We start from the raw sequence: 23,853 nt of genomic DNA on the forward strand, positions 1-23,853 counted from the left end.
AGTGCATGCAGTGGGACGGTAAGCAGCACTGGCAGTGGCATATATGGGAACATGCATCAGAAATGTTCTGAATCATGAAAAATTGAGATTGTGGTGTACTCAGTGACTATCACTACTGAGCAGTGCACTACTACTGTAAAACTGATCAGCTCAGTGCTGGTCTTAAAGCACAGGTCACTAAACAAGGATTATAAAAGAAGTCAGACTAGGCATTTTTGTTGAGTTTGCCTTTGCCAAAGTAATTTTTACTTCAAAGCTTAGAACCCCAAAACCAGCTCCATTGCCAAGTGAGAGTACAGCTGGCCTGGAGGATAACATGTAGCTAAGGACATTATGCAAGATATTGAGCACCCCAGGAGTTTATGGGGGGATGACTCTTAGAAAACCCCACTACCATCATGTGAAAACTGTACCACCTAAACAGGTAAGTTCTCTTAATGCAAGGTGAAAAGCAATTTCATTGCTCTCAAAAAGAATTCAGACAGGCAAAAGGACAGACTGAAGAAGAGCATCACATGATTCCAAGACAAGTGGTTAAGGCCTTGAAGGGATTTGTGTCTCAGGATGCCCTGACAATAAGTGGAAAAACTGGTTCAGTGACTCAGAGGGAAGAGCCAAAACCTGCTAATTCACCAACACCCATTCCTGGAACACTTCAAGCTGTGCTCCAGTACTTCAGATAGCAATTAGAACTATTTATCTTCTGCATGGGAGCTCTGCATTTGCAATTCTTGCCTATTCCCAAAGCAGAAATTTTCTGACATGGTGCTGTTTGTTCACAATATATGATTAACATGAGGCAGGAAGAAGGATTTACTACAAAATAAGGAGTTATTTGAAGCCACAGAGAAAGAAAGGAGGAAGAGACAATTCAAGACAATGTTTCACTGGAACCATTTGGTTTTACCTGAGTTTTTCATGGGGAAATCGGTCTTCCTTTGCACTGTTGAAGGCAGCTCATTTATTCGCAAAGACAACTGGCGTTTAAAAGGAGACATCTTTTGGCTAAGGGCAGGGAAGCCCCTGAAAGACCCTTGCCTGGCAAGCTGTTCTATAGGGGCGTGCCTCCGTGGGATAGCGTGGGGGTTGCTCATTTCTTTATCCAGAGAGGCAGCAACTTCAGCAGTAGGAGAGGTTGGTGAGCCAGAAGAGGGGGCAGTATTGTTTGGTGCAGCACCTGGTGCTACAGTTTTCACTTCTGTTTCAACTGCTGGAGGAAACAGGGTCAGGTTAGAAGAGTAAAGCAAAGTATTGTTCAACTGCCTACCCCTACTCCCATTTGTTCTGAAAAGAGGAATTGCAGGAATTTGCATAACTAGTACTCTTGCAGATGAGTTTCCAATAGCACAGCAGAAACACAATTTCTGTATACCTTCACTGTCTTCACCATGTCACCCGACATACAGCCAAGCCCCACAGCTTACTAAGGCAAGCCACTACCTAGAAATGACAGCCTTCCATATGTATTCCTTCCAGCTGTTCCTGAGATCCCAGCTCTAGAAATACTTGCAATTCATTGATGGTTAAGACTGAAAAATGTACTGTGTATTTGAGACCTTGACTTTCCCTCACACAGAACCATAGACAAAATATTACCGCAAACTGTATTAAATTACTTAGGGCGGCACAGCTCAGCAGCAGCAGGGAACAGAATGCAGCTCAAGGATCCTCTTTTAAAGCCACCCTCCCAGCCCTGCAGGATCAGCAGCAGCAGCCAAACACACTGCACAAGCTTTAGCAGGCCAAAGGCAGCAGCGGCACTTAATGGGTTGGGCTGCAGCTCCCAGTTCCTCCAGGAAATACATTACAGGTAGAGGGAAATGTGCTGCAAGGCAGACCCAGCCTTTGACCTGACAGGCCTTCCTAACACCAGACATATTTGCAAGGAGTTCCTGTGTCACTTCTGTACTGAATTTAGCTGCAATGTTACCACCCAACCGTCAGTTGCACTGGAAAATCCTACAACTTAAAGTCAACTGCTTTATTTTGCAGAGTTTCACGTAGCACCACAGTGCTACTGTCAGACAGGCCTAATGGTAGAAATGTAGGATTAATCTTTATTTATATCATTACACTTATAATTAGAATAGCAATGGGGTTTTTTCCACCTCTGGGAAAACTCTTTCTCACTCAAAAGAATTGGCTTTGGGGGCAATGAACACAGCTCATCAACACAGCAGGACAAAAGCAAATCTCACTATCTCGTTTTACCTACACTGTTTTCCAAACGTTTTAGAAAAAACAATGACTTTTTTTTGACACATCAGCAGAATAACTAAAAGTCTGGTAAAGAGAGGAGTCAGACTAGAGATTTCTGAGGAGCTGGAATGGTAGGAGGAACTAATTATGTTGTCTTGCAAGCTTCAGTACCCATGAGTTGCAGCTGCTCATTCAAGTGAAACTTTTCTAATCAGTCTTTCTTGGAAAGGATTTCACACACCTTCATTGAGTCAAGACTTTGACTCATGCCCTCAAGTAACAAAGGCCTTGTGTTTAAGCTTCATTTAGCACATTCTAAAACTAACGTATGGAAACAAGCAGATGGATGATGAAAACAAAGATTAAAGTTTTGCAATCAAGGGGCAGCATAAAACTTGCTGCGGAATCCTCTGAAACAAAAGTCTGACTCCAGTGTCAAGCAGGTTATGAACAATATTTATAACATTTTTGTTAGCTGTAGGGTTTGTAATAAAATGTAAGTAAGAAGTTCTACTTTCACTTAATTTCAGAACACTTGATCTGCTCTCAAATCAGTTAGTTCCTAATTTTGAATGTAATTAATAGTCAAACAGCTATGTGTTTTATGGGGAGGGGGTGGTTCTGGATTCTTTTTGGAAAGCACTCTGTGATTGATCTGTTCTTCCTTCATGCAGTATAATTCTATACATACACTCTGTAACCTGCCTTAAAAATCAAAATACATTTTTTTCTAAGAGAAAGGTACATAATTTTCTGTTAATTTACCATATGCATTAGACTACATAAATGATTACTTTGTGTCTGGCAAGCTTGTTGTGTTTTTCTAACAATTTTCCAATAAGGCCTTTTAGTATGGTACCTATGGTGTTCTCCCCATAAAGCAGGCTGACAAAACAAAGCAGAAGCAGCTTTCACATATGAAGCCACTTGCACCTTTTCTAGAAGACATGGGGGAAAATGCTGAGTGAATTTGGGAGCATTTTTCATCTTGTTAACTGACAAGTGTCAGTGAATATGGTTTGAACATAGTACATTCAAGAGAGGGAATGCTGTAAGGACATTAAGATTCAATCCTTGCAGAGGCCTCAGTGCTGGCTCTGCTCTCTATAGATGATTGTTTAAATTGCATCCCATACCTTTAGCATCCGGCATCTGTCTCATAATTTCCTCTCTCTCTGCTTGTTCAGTAGCTGTAGTGACCCTGAATGACCCCTCTCTAGTGAATGTGGTTCTGCTGGCATCAAAGGTGGCAGTCACTCCACACTCCTTCTCTCGCTTCTGCTTTCGCTCCAGGCATGCTGCAAATGCACAGCCCACGGCGTGACTCAACCTTTCCCCCTGCACAAGACAACATTGCATCACACAGTGACTGGAACAGAAACACACATGTGCGTCAAGCAGCACAAAGCAATAACCTGCCTTCACAAGATGAATCTAATTTGGACATTAAAGAAATAATTGTAATTGCTTTTTAGTTTTAAACCCGGTGCATAAAGACTCCCAACTACTAACACACAAGCTATGTTCAAGAAGGCCACCCAGGAACGAATGAGATTGTTGAATGATCTATTTACTTCAACTGCTAAGATGCCAGTGCGATAACGTGCCTGCACTGATCCCTTGCCTCTGGATACATCTGTGCACAAGGAAACTCTCAAGAAGCCATCTTAAAGTGTAAGTCCTAAAGGACAGATAAGTGCAATTCTTGGAGAAAGGTTACAGAGGGCTCAGGGAGACACTACCCTTGTGGAAGTGTTAAAGTTAAAAATACAGTGGTGACTTCTCACATCTCTTAATGGCCCTGACCAAGTGCACAAGTGAGAGTTTAGAGTGCCTTCTGAAAAGCACTTCTATTATTCACCAGGTCAAAAGAATCCACCATCCAGTAATGGTAAAAAGGAAATTCAAGTCAGAGAAAGTCCAGCAATCCAGCTGATACAGCTGCTACAGCTGAACCAGAGGCACTATTGCTACCAGTAGCTCAACTCATCTATCATAATCAGTAAGTGAATTGACCTGTTAATTCACAGACAAAAACAAATGTTCCAGCTCTAACTTATGTTTTACTGGGGATTTCTGACTTCATTGTCTAAAGAAAAATGATAAATTATCAAGCACCATTGCTCTGAACATGCAGCTCTGTGGAGTTCACACAATGAATTTGCATGAGGTTTCAAGCACTTTGTATAATACAGGCAGGATTCAACAAAAAGCAGAGAGAGGAAAAGGCCAGATCACGGAGTTAAAAAAATTACCTAAGTCTACAAAGCAAGAAACTGAATTTAAACCTACTCAAAACATTTTTATCGCCCAGAAACAAGTAGAATGCTAACTGAATTCACTTTAGTTCCATCGCTTAACATTCAGATGACTTTTCATTCAAGACAGCATTCGCATACAAGACACTGCATTCATAACCAGTCTGTATTTACTCACTATGATTTTATCCTGGAAAAACTGTCATTGCTGTTTCAGTTTTTGGCTGTAAACATTTTCAGAGGAGAAATTTTTCTGTCTATTCTTAGAAGAGTAGTTCCCTTCTGCTAGAGATTATCTGAGGCTGACTGCATTCCTTTTACACACAGGCTGAGCACCATTGCTCTCCCTAAGACAACATCACAGAGGGATAGCAAATAATTCAGATACAGAGAATTAGAATTAAAACAATTTTCAAGGACTAAGTAAAATCTCAGCTGGAGTCAAAACCTACTGCAGTATTCCAGGTACTCAATTTTTCTGCCCTTCACTTCTAGCTAAGAGCTGGGAGAGCTGGACACACACCATACTAAACTTACCGTGTCCTTCACAGCCATAAAGCAGTGGCAGATCCAGCGTCTCGTTGTGCCATCTCGGCAGATGTATGAGAACGCCCGGTCAAAGTTCCTGTCTGGTGCGCAGAAAGAAACCTTCTCTATTGTCTGATCAACTATCAGATCCTAGAGGGAAAAAATCCCCCCACAATAAAAGAAATGTGAGGAAATACAGGAAAAGAACTTGAACAAGTAATTTGCAGTAGAAACTGTACAAAAATGAGTTACATTAAAAAGGGGATAACCTGATGTGGCTGTAATTATCCGTCATCAAAGCTGCCATTCACAATCTGCTCCCCGTACAAAACAAACAGAAGAGATGACATTCCCCACCAGCCATCTTTGGCAGGGGGCAGAGGTGTGCCAAGGCACCACTTAAGAATTTAGGGACCCAATGAACTCCTATGATCTCTCCTCTAGACTACACAGGCACACATAATTTTATTTTTACAGCAGCTCCATAGTCTTGCAACCAGAAAGTTTTCACTGTGGTTAAAATGCAATGCTGAAACTTCAGGGAGAAGTCTGCAAGTGTGAAAAGGTCTAGCAGCTGCTACACAAAGAGCTAAAACTGATCTGCCAATCAGCTAAGCAGGGATGCAAAAGAAAAGCACCTGCAGCACTGGGAGTATCAAACACTCCCTGTTTAATCCCATAGATGGAAGAAGTGTTTCTAAAAAGGAAATAGTGCAGTTTAAGACTACGCCATCCCCATTAGAAATTGGTTTTTCAAAATTTCTTTCCAAATTATTTCATTTGGTTGGTGGCTAGTACTTGGCATGTCTCCTGATGTATTCAACCACCAGGAGGCAATAGTTTATTTTCTTTCTTAATCCTAGACTTTTAATTACCTCCAGGGTCTGCACAACTTATTAAAATTCAATTTGAAAATATTACATATATGCAGCAATATTTCTAAAAATAATACATGTATTATTACTTTTAAATGAGGCAATCAGTAGACTGAATTCATTCACATCAGTATGTTTGTATTAGAAACTGAATTCTTGAGAGACAGCAACTTTAGCTCTGATGAAGCATACCATTACAGCAGCACTGGAGAAGTCTAACCACAAGCAGATATTTGACAGGCAGCTCCACTCCAGTGGGATATGAATTATCTCTGCCTGTCAGTGTTGGCTTGGAGAAATTATCTTTTAGGTTGACAAAGTAAGTGTTAATTGATATGAATATAAAACGAACTGTTTCAGACTGATGAGAATTAGAACTGTTCTCATAGCCACACCATCTTTTAAAATACTAGTGCACTTGTAGTGGTAAGCCTAAAGCTCTTATTTTTAATTGCCTACATCTACATAAAACCAAGAATCATTTGCTCTAACTTGGACACAGGTACCTTGGTGGTACACAATGTGCCAATTCATAATAAAAAAATGTAATTTCACAATAAAAACTGTAAAACAATCTAAAATCATGCCACAAATACCTTTGTTTTCCACTTCAGACAAACATCTTAGATATTAGAATTAGAGATTATTAAATTTGATACATGAAGTTACTATTTAGTTCGAGTCTGAAATCTCCCTATTTAATTTACAATCTCCCTATTCAATTTACTCTCTGCACTGCATTTTTGGAAGCTCTTGTTCATTCAGATCCATTCTAGGATTTGGATTCACTGAAAATCATATTAATATATATATATATTATATTGATTAATGTGAGTTTGCCTATGTATTACTATTGCAACATTCTGCAATGGTGCAGAACAGTCAAGGCACTCTTCAAGTTCACTATAAATAGAACTTATCAGGAAAACAAATGCTTGTTCCAGTAAATGCAAGAAAACATATTCCAAGCTTGTGCTACACCTGCAACATTTTACAGAATGTGTCTTGAGAGTAGTGTGGAATTAATGGGTGTACACATGTTTACAAAACAAGAAATCATTAAACTAAATTGCACACTTCAGTCTTCCTTTCAAATACCAACATTTGCAGCAACATAAAGGTTGGTGTCCATTTAAAGATATAGCATATACATTATTATAGAGAGATTTAGAACTTTTGCCCAGGGAAATCTAACCTTTGTTTTTTCATCTACAACTCTGAGTCCATCCGCTGAAACCCACAGGACTGCTTTGACGGCTTTCTTCCCAGACTTTCAAGAGAAGAAAAAAAGGAAAGAAAAAAACAAAACAGTTTTATGCCAACAGCCAATTGCCACCCGCTTCCCCTCTCCAAGAATTATAACATTAAGTGTAGATGAAATCCATGGTCAGTAGGGTGCCCAAAGCTCAATCCAAGTTGCAAAACATTGAGAGAACCAAGCCAAAGCCAATATTTCAGAAACAGCACGTCGTGGGGATGCGGAGAGGGCACAGGACAGGTGAGGCAGAAATAAGGTGTACATCCACTGACAGTAAAGAATTCAAGGCTGACCAAGTGGGTGAAGAATTCCACTAGAGTCAGAAGACACTCATTCATAAGGAGTTACACCACAGGTAGCTTCTTCAGCACAAGTTTAATCATAGGAAAATTCTTACCTGATATTTCCACCAGCCCTACCCTCTGCCCCAACAGTCACATGGCAGAATCATGGCATCACCTTAAACCAGTGTTAAAAGCACCCCAAAATCATCAGTTACTGTGTAGCTTATTAAGCTCATAAGCTAAATGCTAAGATCAACCACCCAAACACGTTTCACTAATTTATAAACAACTAAACTTCTAATCTTGGGAGAGAAGTATAAAAATAGGATTTCTTAACCCTTTGGTGTGTATCTTGAAAAAGCAGTGGTGTGTGGCAGGCGGATGCAGCGGAGAGCGGTCTGGCTTTTATCCAAAACCTGACTGTGGGAACTTTCAGCTGCTGCAAGCTGAGGCTAAGTAAAAGTGGGAAACACAGGAAGGCTTCAGGAGCCATTTAACTTACAGATTCTTTCTAGGCTGTTTACTTTACAAGGGAAAGTTACAGAAAACAGTACAAACACAATATTCTTCTGAAGCCAATTCACTGAAAAGAAAATAGGTCAATGTCATTTTACAGTTGTTACAGAGAACTACTACTAGAAAAATAATATCTTTTTTTAGCATGTCACTTTAATTCACAAGCTCCCTACTTTAGACAGTTATTAAAATATTTTCTCCATGTGTTTTGAAGTACTGGGTTCACACAGTTTGTGGCTGCTAATGGCACCCACCAGAAACCACTGCAGGGAGTGAATGAAAGCAACAATAGGGGGGAAAAAAAGATGAAGGGGTATCAGCTAGTGTCTTCAAGCTAGAATTGTAACTATTTTATAATTTTTCTAATAGTTTATTGCAGATGTATATAATTTATATTCTTATAGAAAGTAATGGAACAACAATACATTCTGGCACAAGCTACTGCATGTTCCAAGTCTGCAACACTGATTTTAACACTCAGAATGCAATATCTTGGAGTGAAAAGTCTCCAATTATATCACATTGGTTTCATTCTCAGAGAAAGCAGCAAGTGTGAAGAAAAAGGCGCTGGCAGAACTTCTGTTTGTTTTTTGGGGAGGAACTATCTGTCCCAATTTCGGAAGCAGCAATGACATCCTGAGCATTTTCAAAAAGCCTGGTGAGAACAGAGAAGGGCACTGACTTGCACAGAAGAGCATTTAAAGGAAAAAAGAGAGAAAATAAGCACAGCATGAAAGCAAGCTACAGAGAAGTGCTACCAGAAGCAAGTTTCTAAATGACCATCCAGCCTGCTGGATACCCCAGAAAATGTTTAATTTAGGTTCTGGAATGCCTAATGGAAAGACTGCAATTCACAACAGAAGATTTTCTTAAATTTACCATCATATGTGTTAGAAAATATTGCAATATTTAAGTCACTTCTAATATTTTGTTTTAAAAGGCAGTAAGTATCAATACCCACAAAACATAGTCTATATTTTCAATGCTCAGCTAGCTCCCAAAGCCTAACTCCCAAAGCTCCCAAACAAACAGATGGTTTGTAGAGGTTTGTCTCCTCGAACTGTTTTAAAAAGAGTATCCATTTTTTATAAGCTGTAAGTCTTAAAAATCTTTATTTCAAGCAAATACAAACAATCAAGAGAAGATAATGCCAGCAGCTAACTGTTTGGTTTAGATTGCCATCATTAGATTAAGAGATACACATCTTTCCCCAGCAAACAATAAAAACCTTGTCCCTACAGAAACTGTGAACAGTTTGTATTAAAGCCAAGTTTAGCTGAGCTGGGGACTACCTAAAGCAATACTGATCTTCAGCAGAGCTACTCTTCACCTGCTATTTTACCAAATGAGTATTTAGAAACAGCTAACACATGGAACTTCCAATTACTCAGAATAAAAAGAAAAGGCTTAAGTGCTTTCTAAGCCGTCTTTTCCCACTGGAACATTAGGTTCCACATGCAAGATAACCGAAGATGGGCTTCCTACACTAAGAGAAAAAGAAAATTCACTTTCACCTCCCAATTCATCCTTCTAGATTTAGAGTGGATGCAGTGCTTTGAAAGGGCTTATCCTTACAGTCTTTATCCCAAACCTACTGCTATAACTGCTGGACAATGAATAATTTTCACAGTTTACTGAATTCTCAGCTTATGTGCACCTACCAGTGATGTATAAAGAAACATACTCCTCCAAATAAATGTCTATTGGATATCCAAATCAACGTACTATCCATTATGGGCGGGATACTGACAAGTAAATTGTGATTACAAAGTAGATAAGAGCATTTGCACTATTGGCACATACTGGACAAAGATCAGACCAGCTGCCAGATAGTGCAAGGGAAGTGAACTCAAACGCAGAATCGCAGCTTGCATAACAAATGTTGGGAGGTAGAGGCAATTCCAAACAGAGCTATTTAAAGCAAGCAGCCAATATCCACTGGAACAGGATGGTCTGCAATGTTGCTACCAAGGGATTCATCCAGACATCCAGATCAGTAGCTTGTCTTCATATTCTTTTAGATGACAGCACTGCCTGAGGAGAGCCACGTGAAGCATCGACTCCCAGGAGCCTGACCTGTCAGTGCTGAGTCAGCACCGATAGGAACCTCACTGCTCAGTGCTTCTGGGGAGGTCAGTTACCTGCTCCAGCATGACAGTCATTATCAGGACTGATTTCAGAGTCCTCAGACATCCCAGAAGGGCAGGTGGGCACTCATCCTAAAATATAATGAGGCCCAAGGACAAAGCAGGACAATGGCAGGTTTGGCATAACAGAAACCTCAGTGACAAACTGGCAATGCCCTAGAGATGGGAATCCACCAAACAAAAAGTAGCCTCCTTGATACCTTACTATATTGTAAGGTGGAAAACAAAGTATTAAGGATGCCAGAGCAAAACTGAAGTCAACCAATAATGCATTTTAAAATACTTCTACTTTGCTTCTAGTATTTTTGCCTATTTTATTTTATTTTATTCTGTCCTGGGATTTAGACATGGCTCTAAGATGTACCTGGAGTCTGAAGTATATTTGCATTTCAGACTCTGTATAAAACATGGTGTGATAAATACACACACTCCTTGAAGGCAAAACATGAAAAAGATCACCAAATCTGTACTACAACTCACTAAAACAGAAAAGCTTTAGTTTTAAAAGGAGCTGCCTAAAAATGCAGCTTATTTGATAACTGCAAAAGCTTAACCTGGAGCTATTAACAGACATCTCATTTTTATTTAAAGCTGAAAAAAAACTTTTCAATACTAACCACTTGAATATTTCCAGACACAAACCCACTGTATTTACTTTTTACAAGGAGAAAAATGCGGACAGAGAAAGCAGCAAACATGTCTAGACTGCCTTTGTGAAAGCTGCTAGTGTGTTTTAAGTAGCTCTGCAGTTTGGAATATTATATTAATCCCAGTGCAAGGCATTTGGGGAGAAATTATAGATGAGACAGCCAAAAGATATTAGAGTTATTAGTATTTCTCAATTATTAATAAGAGAACAGCTGTCCCTTTTTCTGCAGATTTCTCTAGATGTGGGCTCCTGTTGTAGGCCAAAGATGTAATAAAGATACTGCCATACTGGTGCTGTGGGGATATCTAAACACTATGGATTTAAGTGGTTTCAGTGCTAATTAATGAAATTCACAGCCTGAAATAGAAGTAGGTCCTTCTTTGTCAAGATATTATAATACAAGAGCAAGGATACCTAAAATGGTGTGGTAAAGTACTAGACTTCATTAAATATCAACCAAGATGTAATAGGGAAAATGGCTTATTTAATAATTTAAAAAGTCAAAGAAAGATTTCACCTAAGTGCTATGCAAATACCTTTCCTTTTACATCATTGCTTTCTTACTTACCCTAACATAAGTTAGTACCAAGTAGAAGAGTAACATATTTAATCAGGCTGAGGTGGGGGGCTGTTTGTTTTCAATTTGCCATTTTGAGTCCAGTCTTTCCGGATTCCAGCTCTAAGATTTGGTTTGCGCACAGCACTGTTCTCATTAATCTGACAGATCTGCCATCTACTGTATTTTAGTCCCTCACCATCAGTACACTTTGGATGTGTGCTTTCCCAGATCACAAGAAGAAACCAGAAATGGAGAAACAGACGTCCCTGTGTGACATGCATCACTATCTGAGTGAATGGTGAAAAAGGATCAGCTGAAAAAAACTTACTCCCCAAGCAAACCAAAACCAATCCATGACCAGAGAACAATCTGCTTCAAAAAACTTCAGCATGTATGGAAGTTACAAACCTGTTTGTTTCTATTTAAGAAAAGTTTGATTTTATAACAAGATACTTCAGAAGCTATCATCTTAGATTAACTCCATATGAAAGCTGGATTAAAATGTTTTACAGGGATTTTAAACACAGAGTTAGGAAACAGATGAGAGGTAAAAGAGAGAGTGGTCTTTCTGCCTTGCAGAAATGCAGACAACAGGAATAAAACCACCCAGCCACCAGTACAGAATATTCTTAATAAGGATAAAGAGTTGCTTCCCTTCTTACCTAAGAAATTGTCCTTGTGAAAACAAAAGCAACAACAGAAACTGTAAATTGAGTTGAAATTAGCAAAACATAGTAGGTAAATGCCTGATCTCATCTTCATATAGCTTTGAATTAGGACAGTGCTCAAAAAGGAAGGTTTAAGAGATGGCACACTGCTTTCTCCCAATGCTAACATTTGGGGACCAACTCATGCTGCCAGGCAGCTGAGCATAAAGAACTTAAAAGGCACAGACCTCAACTGTTCTGTAGGTATTTGCCCAGGTGAGGTAGGTTGGCACAAGCTTAAGGGTTAAAAGAGAAAATTTTATTTTTTTCAGGAACACCAAATCACTTCAGAACACTGGATTTCTGATAACAGTCCACAGATATTTCTGTTTCAGGTAACTTTTGAAACCACATTCTTTGATCAAAATATTTCCAAGTCCGTTTTAGAAGCAAATATTCTGAAATGGATTAAGGAACTCTCAACACCCTGATTTTATGGCAGTGCTATACCAGGGATGTAACTCCTTATAGTGCAAGCACAAACAAGGCATTAAACTTACTTTTCCAAAGAAGCCTTTGAAGAACTTCCTTTCCTGGAGGAACAGGGGGGACAAGTCGAGCGCTATTACTGTAGGTAGCTAAAATGTCCCAGGGTTTTCAAACCAACAAGCACACACAAGAATAGGGTTTGGAGGGAAAGGAAGGGGTTTTTAGAGTTATCCATGAGAAGGTGCGACAGGCAAATGTGAAAATAATCCCATGAAAATGCAGATCAAAGGGCACACACACAATTCTAATAAGCTACTGCCCTGAAATTGGTGGAAAGAAGAAAACCTCAGCCCCAATTTCATGCAAAGTGGTTACTTTATTTTCACTCTCCCTTGTTTAGTCCCTTTTGGTTAGGTTATAAACCAAACTTGGCAGCAGACATGGTGGTTAAACAAGTAAAATACTGTACAGGCTCTTTTGAAATGCAAAGTTCTAACTCCAGAATTGCAGTCAAGTTTGCTCTGTATTGATCACTCTTCCCCAGAACAAATGCTCTGTATGTTGGAGAGGCATGTATGGCTGATATAAAGCAGGGCTAAGTACTGCTTCATTTTGTTCCATTTGTTTGTTGCTCTGGTTGAGATGCTACTCTTAATGCTTCACATCTTATACAGTCTTCTCTGAAGAGCAAGGAATTTTATCTCATCTTGTAGTAAAACTAAAATACAAATAAGACCCCTTTCTCTAAAGCCTTCCAAGGCCTTATGCAACATTTATACAAATACTAGTTACTCATTCTACAACTCTGAATTGATAGGTTGAACAGCCTTTGAAATCAGCTCAGGCAGGCAGAGAGAGTTAGGCAAGTGCAAAGATACTAAAGGCTGAATTACAATGTCCTAATTTCTTCAAGAAAGCTATTATACCGATTGCCCAATCCACAATAAGAAAAAGCCAGCACACAATTTTAAGCATATTTGCATGCAGTTTAGTTTACTAGCTTTATTTTGTTACTAGATTGTGGCAAGTAAATTACAAGAGAGAACACTTCACCAGGCTGGTGTTCTGCACGCACAGCCACATGCTGCTCCATGTTGGAGGGAAGCTGACATGAAGCACAGAGCTGTTCCTGCTATCTTTCCAAATTGTTTCACTTGTAAGAAAGCTCTCCTATAGCAGTGATGAGGAGGAGGTGGAGAACTGCAGAAGAGACAGGGAGTGTCTCTGTGACAGCCTGACCCCACATTTACACTGTGCAATTCCAACCTCTTCATCACTGATACTACTACATTAAAAATATTACCACAAATACCCTGAGGCAGTGTCTGAAGAACTGATTGATAAACAAGGTTATATTTAAATCAAAGCTATGGGTCTGACGCAAGCCAACAAAAGCCAGGAAACACAAAGTTGAGGGAGTGTCCATCTCAACTTTGCGTTTCCTGGCTCTGCTGGTGTGTCCCTCTCTGCCCAACATCCTTCCACAGAACGTTTTACCAAGTATCTGTAACATATTTATGTCAAATCAGACACTTTATAAAGAACATCTCCAAGCTCAGTCAGCTGAAAAGCTTAAGAATTTTTGGAGGCAGGAACGGTCACATATTTGGACAGGATATGCTGAACACTAGGAGGGTAACTAATGGATTAATCACAATGTAGTGCACATAATGAGAAGGGGTTGGATGCTGCTGCCAAGTTGAGCAATGACTATTGCATTACACTAAATAACAGCTTTTTAAAGATAGCAAAAGCTAAAGAGATTCACCAGAAGCTACCTCATTATTAGGTGATGGTTAATTTTGCTCTCAGAAAAATGCTTGTTAAACAAGATTATTTTTTAAAATAAACTAGACAAGGTTAATGGAAAAGGCATCATGCAAAATGGGTTTTAAACAACACTAAGTTAATGTAGTTTAGAGATAACTAATGCATTTTTAAAAATATTAAATTATGTCTCTTTACCTGCTAAAACAAGAACATATATTAAAACAAATGCATAATTTAAAACAAAAAGTGGCAAGTTAGAAACCAATACTACAAGCTAAAGCTGATTTTAAATCAAAATATGACATGAGAAAGTACACTTTTGTCTTTATATGATGTTCTCACACCTGAGTCAAATACACTTAACAAGGCCCTTAAAGTTACTTTCCAGCTGGCACTAAATATTTTAAATTCAGTGAAATGCTTCTGAAGAAACCATTTAAAACTTTATGTCCATCTACAAGAATCTTATCAGATATTAAATGTATACAAAGTCAGCAATATATCTCTACCAAGGGAATAACCTAATCTACATTGGTAATATTCTATTGAGGAAAAATGCAAGCTCCATTGATAATATAAAGCCATGTTAATAACAGACTAATAGCTGAATACATGGGTTTCTGATCTTTTAATGAGACTGTGATGCCATTTCATCAGACAGAAAATTACAGTATAGTTGGTGTGCAGTTTCAGAGCTATAAAACTGTAACAACAGTACAGTGTGGATGAGGGATTCTTGAGCTAAAAGTGGCTCTTCTACTCAGCTGTCGATTAAGCAATGTCTGAATAACATGCTCACAACCAATTGTTTGTAAGTTCTGCAAGATGCAATGCTCCAAAACAATTACACCACATTAAAGGAGCAGGTAATTTAAAAATCCTTAAAAGGTTATTCCCCACAATAAAGAGACAGAGGTATCTGTTTGCATCTTTCCTTTAAAAAAGCAAAGCAGTAATTAAACTATTTCTTAAGTCAAGATTAACACTGTTCTATATGCTTCTTAGCAAATCCCATAAAATGTTTTAAAATCCAGTAGTCAGTCCCAAAAAAGAACAGTCTTCAGTTTCCCAAATGAATTGCCAACTGTTGTACAGAAAGAATTAAGAGGCAAAAATATATCTATTAAAATAAGTAAAGACAGAGAGAACTTAGTTTTTAGAAGCTACAGGATACAAGTATTTTAACAATTCTAATTTTTATTGACTGAATTTATAAAACCTACACCTTACCTGCAGAGAACAAAGTTTAAAATAGACCACATACACTTCAATGTCATTTAACCACATTAAAAGTGAAGTCCAATTTCCCTTAAACTAGTCTTTCAGCTTGAGCAGTGCAGCTCAAACTTGTAATCCTTTCAAAACCAAGAGAAAGCCCATCAAAATAATTAAGTACTGTGAAAGCAACAGACTACTAGAAGAACAAACTGTTTTATTATCATGTTCCTCACATGCTGAAATATCATCCAGTGTTTGGCTTCTGCTAAATTAGGAGAGTTTATCGTACAGAAAATAGCTTTCAGGAATAGTGATGTCCTAAAGAAATGCCTCTGGTTTAAAACCCACATGCTGGGGGTGAGGGGCAGGGCTTGAATTGCAGTGAGCAGCTCCAAATGAACCTTGGATCTGATAGAGTCTAGCAACTAAAGCAGACACAAAGTAGTTTCAGTAATCTGAATCTTCCTCTTGGGCTCCAAAGAGAATTTCACCTCTGCTTCTCAACTTGCAACACTGACAAAGGAGACAAGTTAAATGGCAATTGTAAGAGATGCACACTTGTATCTGGTGTACATACAGACATCAAACAGCAGAAGAAATCAAAGTTATCTGAAGGAAAATGTTAATATAAGAGAATGGGTAAATTCACGCCATTCACAGTTCGGAATAACGGCATTACATGGAATAGGGAAATGTGTTTGCTTTCAGAAAATGCACTCTAAAAGTTAGATATCCAAGTCTGACCTTTGAATCAATAATTCAGATGATCAAGAATCACAACCCTGGCAATCCAGATTCCAGAAGAACCTGGGTGCTATGCTTTTACTATGTCTCATTATAAGCTTAGCTACACTTAGCTGGCTTTTGGACTTGTAAGACTTCCATAAACTAGAGAACAGCTTCTTCACAGCATAGCTCCCCAGGGAAGAGAATGAGAGAAGTTGCATAAAGTAGATACTGCAGTGCATTTGGTGTGCTAACAGAAAGTGTTCTGAGAGAATAAAAATCAGAAAGAGACAAAAACGGATGCAATTGATTATGCGGTCAGTACTTGCACTTTTAGGTACATAAACTGAATCCACAAAACAAAGAAACTCATTTATATTTTGTGTGGCCCTTTTTAATAAGAATCAATCACTAATCACTGTGGACTGAATGGGAACAGATGGGATGCGGCTTTAACAGGTTACTATACATTAGCTGAGAAAGAAAAGAATGAAAAGACTTGATTTTAATCAGAGCACTAAACCAATTCAGAAACTTTACAGCACAACAGAAGGCAGAAAAGATAACCTATAATCCTCTGCTATGTATTACAAAGAAGGGAAAAACAGGTTTAGATGGAAACCATCTGAGCTCTCAGACTTGGTGAGGAAAGAAAAGGGATGTTCAGTGGCACATATTTTAAGTCAGTAAAAGTGGATCAGAAGAGTTTGATGGACTTGCAGTAGTTTTGTTGAGTTGCAAGGATACAAGGGCTTCTTCCACTGAATGCATACTGAAGAATGCATATAGTTAAAGCACATAAGAGAAGTGATGACAAGGATTGAAGTCCTCTATCTGCACTCAAAATTCAAATTTTCAATGTCCTTTCTCCTGTTCTTTTGAATGATGCTATTGCCTCAGTTCCTTGACAGACTGATCACTGCCTTTCTGGTGTTTGCTATTTCCACAGGATTTTGTGGGATTATTACTGCAGGAAAGAGATGACAAGACCTCTTCAAATGAGCCACAGAAATACAAAGAGCTTTGAACGAGTGCCATTTACAGGAGCAAACGTTCACAGAAGCCAAACTAAGAGCAGCCCACTTCATGACATATCAGAATTAGGCAGCCGTCAGGCTACTTTGAGCAGATGCAAGCCAGATTATTTCATGCATGACTACAATGTTGCAGTGCATTAGAAAAAAAAGCATCCTAAAACAAGTAATATTTTGTATAATGGTGAATTAAGTCACTATTAAAGTGGCAGGCAACAGAGGGAAAGAGAGGGGGGAGAAGAAAAGAGAGAGAGGGAGAAGCTGTTAAAAAACAATGGTTGAAGTCCCATGTGGGTACCAACTTAGCCTGAAAGGTCACAGAGAATTTTTACACATTTGTTTTGCAAATAGTTTCTGCAAGTAGAAAGAACAGTTGTAACTCTCCCTCTCATCATCAGATTAGCACGTCCCCCCAAGTGCAGCAGTGCTCTCAAACTGGCCAACTGTTCTCCTAACATGGGTCAAAAGTTCAGTCTTTAGCTGAAGCACTGCTGCCGAACGGACCTTTTCCAGGAACGCACTCAGCCCCAAAGCCCACTTTTTCATTAAACAAATATACATACAGATTTCAGCCTCTTCACAGCATCTTCACAGATATGCATTCCTCTGGATTCATCCACTTCCACATGTCCCAAGTACTGCAGGAAAGAGTATGGGGAGAAAAGCTTAATAGCAGCTCCTTAAAACTCCTCGGTTTTTGATGAATCCAAGCTCTGAATTCATCTCAGTACAGCTGATGTGATAGACATTAAAAGCATTTTGCCAGCCTTCTTTTGAACCTACATTTAGAGGTTTGACTGTGCATACATATGGGGGCACTAGCACAAAAGTGTAATACAACTAGATATCTTGAAGGAAAGACAGACTTTCCTTACTGTGCGGAAAATATGTAATTGAAAAGTATTGAAAACTGTATTTTCCTGCTAATTCATCATGAGCCTTAATAATTGTTTTTACTAGCATAGCACAAGAACCTTACATCAATATAGAGATGATGGTGAATAAAGGATTTTTGAAAAATGATAGATATATTTAGTATTGAAAACAGAATTACACTACACAGTAAGATGACCAAATATTTTTGAATGTTAATGTCCAAATGTGAGAAATTTTCCCACCACCCCCCTTTTTTTAAAAATTGTAAACCAAAATTGTTTATCTTCATTACAACACCAGGCTCCTAGGTGGACACTGAGACATTAATCACTCTTACAAAAAGGGTGATTTAAGAAAGAAAAAAAAAAGAAAAAAAAAAGGGAAAAAAAAATCTGTTTTCCACATATTCATCTTACCAAGCACTACTTAAAAAAACCCCCAGCAATGCAACAGTGAATAGAAACCTCAAGCTTCAAAGCATTTAAATTTACAACCCAGAATAATGTTAGTCTATAGAGAAAGCAATTGCAAGAAATACATCAGAGCATAGCATTCAGGGTACCATGGATGGTTTAATTTTACACACTCACTTTTAGCTTTAATTTTTCCAATTTCCCTGCCTTTCCAATCATAGTTCTTTTTGATAGTGAAAGGAAATGGTCTCTCAGAAAAATTCATATCCTTATGCAAAGTATTTAACTCTTGAAGAAAACCAGAGAAACTAATAAAACCTCTCTGAAGTTTTGTAATAAGAGCTATAGGTGAAAGAAACTTTCCCCAATTTACTTGCCATTTTAAGAGTTGTATGCAATTCAGCATTTAGATTCTAGGCTAGCTAGAGAGTGGAGAAGTGGTTTTAAAGTATTAGAATCAATGCTTGTGTCATTTAACTCAGTAGTAAACCCAAGTTTAACAATCTATTAAGAAATGGCACTCTATAACAGACTATTCTGTTGTGAGTTATTTGAAATCTCTTAGATTTTCTTCCATTGATTAGAATACTAGACTTAGCTAGAGGGACACAAAAATATTTCACTCACTCACAGCACCATATTGAAGCACCCTCAGATGAAGATTCAACTATATGGAGAAAATCAAGATTGTTTCAAAGATTTAATAGAATTGGAAAGTTGAGGGGCTTTGTGCAAGGCAAGATGCTCCAGAATAGGAGGCTCTATATATTATTAAACTGCTGAAATATTTAAAATATCTTAGGTGACAGAGACCTTTAGCATTAAATATCTCTACATGGCATTTTTTAAAGAGTTAAATGGAACAATTTTGCAAGAACTTCATTTACATCAGCCCTCACAGCTGGAGAACAGCTTGAAAAATAAATTGCACTGAAACTAGAAAGTAAATAAAAGAGATCTGACTCTTTAAAGCTTTTTCAAAATGTGCTCTGTGAGGCTGAAGCCTTATAATTGAATGCTGGAGCTGCCAAAACAGCAACTGTACTCCCTCAGCTGAGCTTGCTGAACACTTGCACAAGATCTTCATTTCTCTAGAACATAAACTGGAACATTTTAATCCTCAAAATACACAAATAGTAACAACTAAAGATGCAATTACTCTGTCTGGAAGTACATATGTACATCAATGACTACTCAGTCGTGCCATGGCTTCTCTGGGAGAAGTTCCAGAGATGCAGAAATTCTGTCATACATATCTGTCATGAGAAAGTTTTGGGTTTAGTAACTTGTCTTTAAGCAGAGAGTGATATAGACAGGAACAAGACTGAGGTTTATACCAGACAGGAAAAAAAAATGTGTAGGGAATGAACCATCTAGTTTGCATGACCATTACATATCACCCATACAGAGGACAACTTTCAGATTTCCTGACCTATCTGCACATCTCATTTACTCCAGTGTAGCCACGAGGTTTCCAACTGAAGATTCAAACCATTTAGCCCCTGTTCTTGGCAACCTGCCTTTTGCTTGGAAAAGGGAGAAACAGAGCAGGGTAAATATTGCCTCATGTCACACTGCAAAACAGACAACCATTCTCCCCTGTGTTGCCAAACCTTTATTCAAGTCCCATGCTCCAAGTTTCAGCAATCAGTCATGCCACTGCTGCTGGAGACAGCAAGTTTAGCTGCAGTTTTCAATACTGCTTCCACTCCACTGAATGGGGACATTATTACACATATCAAGTGCATCTATCCACACCAAAAGGGTACAATCCACAGACCTCACTGAGCAGCAATCAATTCTGAATTATAAGAGAAATTACACTGTCACACAATACTTCTTTATGATATAAAGGACAAATGGTGCTTTGTTTGCATTTACATGTTACACTTTTAGCCTTTCATAAAAAAAGAAAAAGACTTGTTCTTGCCATTGCACCACTTTTGCAGAAACCAGAAGCTCATCATTATCACTGGTGCTGTACATTTTATAGGAAATTTCAAAATTCTTCTTGCTTTGTTTTTTCTTCCTTTTCTGGGATCGAGTGGTGGCATGTTAATTTCTTATGTGTGTCTATATACTTTTCTTTCTTGTAAAAATAAATTTTAACTCTATAACCAGAATGCTGTGGTCCTCTTCTTTTAATAGCTAGAAGTCCCTTAAGCAGCAGGTCCCCTTCTAAGTCTTCAAGCTTACTTCTAGAAATCTTTTCCCCTATCAGTCTGAGAGCAGATATACATGGCTCCTGTATTTAACCAGTGCCACAATATTTACTGGGCTTCTAATGGGCTGTAATCAAAGACATAAAAATTTCCTCAAGAAAATTGGCAAAAAATTCTGTCAAAGACTGAGACCTCTTCTAGTGTTTATGTTTTAAACAGAAATGTTAAATTGTAAACATATCTCAACTTAGCCTTAAATGTGGAATATTGGCTCAACTTACTAGTGCAACTGTATTTTATGAGTGACATTTCAAAATTTAATGGCAGCTACTAATTAGAGTCTGAAATAAAAGTTAAACACCAGAATTCAGGACTTAAGAAAAATAAACCATTGTTAAACTCTACTGCTCCACTGCCAGAAAGAGGTTACATGGAAACCACTTTAAAAAACAGATACACAAATCCCACACTTCTATACACATTTCAGGACCTCTGAATGGAACTTCCCTTTTAAACTAAAGGAGAAGAAACACACTGTTGAAGTGCCTGGGCAGCAGCTTGTCCCATATAAGTAAAATCTCATCCAAATTCATGATAGTGCATTACCACAAACACAGTCAAGGACATATAAGTACTTGGTACACAAAAATCCATGTGAATTGCCTAAGCCATACTGTGGTGGGTGATGACTTTGAGAACAGTAAGGAAAGGAGTACCCATGACATATTTGCAAAGAGCATTTCTTGTCCCAGGGATGCTTGCAGCTAGCATTCCTGGAAAAAGTGAGTACTTTTCCATCAGGAAAATGCACATAGCAGGAATGCAGTATTAATATTGAATGTACTCCTACTTAATTTCCATAGCAACCAGTGAATGATAGTCATGACATCAGCAATTCTCGGACATAAGATGTTCTGTAAGAGATTTAATCATTATACCAGAAATTAACCACCAGTGCTTTTACAGAAAGCTAAAATCTTCATGGGCAGAGTCCACATATAGAGTAACATAACATGAAAGCTCTAATCCAAATAAATACTTTCAGGGGCTATTGAAGAAAAGTACTTAACACAAACATTATTAAATAGAAGTATTGCTTATATTAACATTTTCAGGAAAACAAAGGATGACATTATGGGACAGCAAATTCAACAAAACCCAAAAATCTCCCTCTTCATCTCTGATTTTTATGTTGTCTTTCACTGATAGTGGTGTTTGGTGTCAATCTCAAGTCAAACAAAGTAACACAGGAACAAGTTAAACTGGTTCATAGCAAAACATCCTTAGAATCTGAAAAGTGCTTGAGAAACTTTATTCTTTTTCAACATTTTAAACTGTTTCCAGCTTCATCTAAAAACCAACAACTCAAGCTACCATATCAAACGTTTTTGGTGAAGTTGTCCTACTGTCTTCTCCCAAATAGATGCTATTGAAACTGCTCCTACTAAAACATCAAGGGTGATATATCAGGTCAGAAATAAAACACCATCTGTGTCCTAGTACAAGCAATACTGCCCTGATCTTTTTTGTTTTCATTTCTCTCACAAATGCTTGGCTGACTCAGTTTTCAAAACTTCAAAGTTCAACAATAATGGCTGGGAAAAAGAAAATCCTTCACCAGAGCTTCTTCAACCTGGACAACTTGCTCAAGCCAGTTCTGTTTGTTCAAGTCTGGTAATATGCTTTTACAGTCTCTCTTTGAAACAAGACTCAGCTACACAAATAATTGAAGTTCCCTCTGTATCAGCAGATGTTCACATACACTGTTTTATTTGCAGTAACAGATTAGGTTCTTTGGATTACATTTCCAACTAGACGGACACAGGAAATGAGCTTACTTGAAGTCTTGGCCAAGGTGTCCTGTGCTGGGAAACTAGCTGCCGTAAAGAGAAGCACACCAGCATTCCTTGGTATTTTTCCTAGAGGCAACGACATTCCTCTTTCTTCCTCTGTGTAAGTTCTGAGGCATTATTTGCCACAGTAAGACTGACTACTTGACATCTGCATGTGCAGATATGCTTCTGGAATTGGCATTGCTCAAGAATTAAAGTCTGAGCTCCAAAGTTTCACAGTGAAATACTGTCTAGCAACTAGACATAAGCTTAAATCCAGAAATCCTGGATACGTCTTAAAGCTGAGCTACTTTTCCACTGACTTTTAAGATTTACATTCCCATGTTCAATACATTATTTCTCTCCTCTCATACTCATGCTCCTGTGCTTTCTAAATTTATCAGTTTGAAACAGATGTTTGCTTAGACAAAGCTGCAGAAGCACAGACAACAGAAATTCTATGATTAAGCACCAACAAGGTTTAATTTTGCTTGGTCAAAGCTATAGGTTAGTTAGGATGCTAAACATGTCACCAGAAATCAAAATGTCTCATCAGCCTGTTAAATCCCCCAAAACAGGAGCTGTAGCAGCCTATGACTGCTAAATGTCTCTGAATAGTGAGGATCAAAACAATCTAAAGCAGTATCTATACCAGTAGTTCTCTCTATCTTTCACATCACATCCACCTAAGCACCACACTGTGCATTTCACTTACTAGTTCTCATGTGACCTTTATCATTGTCAACAGAAACAACACTGTGAGGAAATAGCAAACATTTCCATTTAGGAATACTGAAGATGAGGAAGAGAAACTCAGTACAGGATACACAAATGCTATATTCTTCATTTTCTTACAAATCCCTAAAATGAGGCAGAGAGGGAACTCAGAAGTATGTAGGACAGCACTTGCTTCAGGGCAGGATCTACTTCCACATCTACATCAGAGAAGTCAGCCTTGAAGTATTATGACATTTCTGTAACTGGAGATCAATAGGCTAGACCTTCTACCCTGTACTTTACATGTCTCACTGTAGAAAGGGACGTTATCTTGCTGAATTGTCATTGCTAATGCATATCCCTAGATTTCCCTTGATAAGGCTTAAACACACTATTTCTCCTAGCCCTTTCACAGCTTCACAGATGTACTGTCAGACTTTGGTTTTCAATTGTATGCTCTGATGTGCAATTCCTATTTTTCCAGGAATCCAGAATTATTAAATAAATTTAAAACTTTCTTTTTAAAAAAAGAAAAGAAAAAATAAAGGAAAAGCAAGTGTTGATAGCACAAAGTTTTATACACACACTGCATAGATGCACACTACCTTTTCTTCAACTCCTGCAAAAAATTCAGTTTCCATGTATGACACTGGAGATCCCCTAATTTTAAAAAACAGAATTAAAAAATATAACCCA

General features: G+C 38.2%; 1 protein-coding gene across 13 annotated transcripts in view; it reads right to left on the reverse strand.

Moving 5' to 3' along the window:
• NUMB (NUMB endocytic adaptor protein) overlaps positions 1-23,853 on the reverse strand; it is a 92,277-nt gene that overhangs the window by 4,918 nt on the left and 63,506 nt on the right. For 7 of the 13 annotated variants that reach the window (XM_085062271.1, XM_085062268.1, XM_085062258.1 and 4 more), the window contains 6 exons: positions 17,721-17,795; positions 12,481-12,558; positions 7,056-7,130; positions 4,995-5,135; positions 3,336-3,537; positions 908-1,210 (listed from right to left, as the gene is read on the reverse strand). In XM_085062271.1, the coding sequence (XP_084918397.1) occupies positions 908-1,210; positions 3,336-3,537; positions 4,995-5,135; positions 7,056-7,130; positions 12,481-12,558; positions 17,721-17,795 (874 nt within the window). The remainder of the gene's footprint in view (positions 1-907; positions 1,211-3,335; positions 3,538-4,994; positions 5,136-7,055; positions 7,131-12,480; positions 12,559-17,720; positions 17,796-23,853) is intronic. The other 6 variants (XM_085062269.1, XM_085062263.1, XM_085062270.1 and 3 more) reach the window with 4 other exon arrangements.

The sequence above is a fragment of the Lichenostomus cassidix genome, chromosome 5 (assembly GCF_008360975.1).
Source record: "Lichenostomus cassidix isolate B80296 chromosome 5, HeHo_3.0, whole genome shotgun sequence".
Classification (NCBI taxonomy): domain Eukaryota; kingdom Metazoa; phylum Chordata; class Aves; order Passeriformes; family Meliphagidae; genus Lichenostomus; species Lichenostomus cassidix.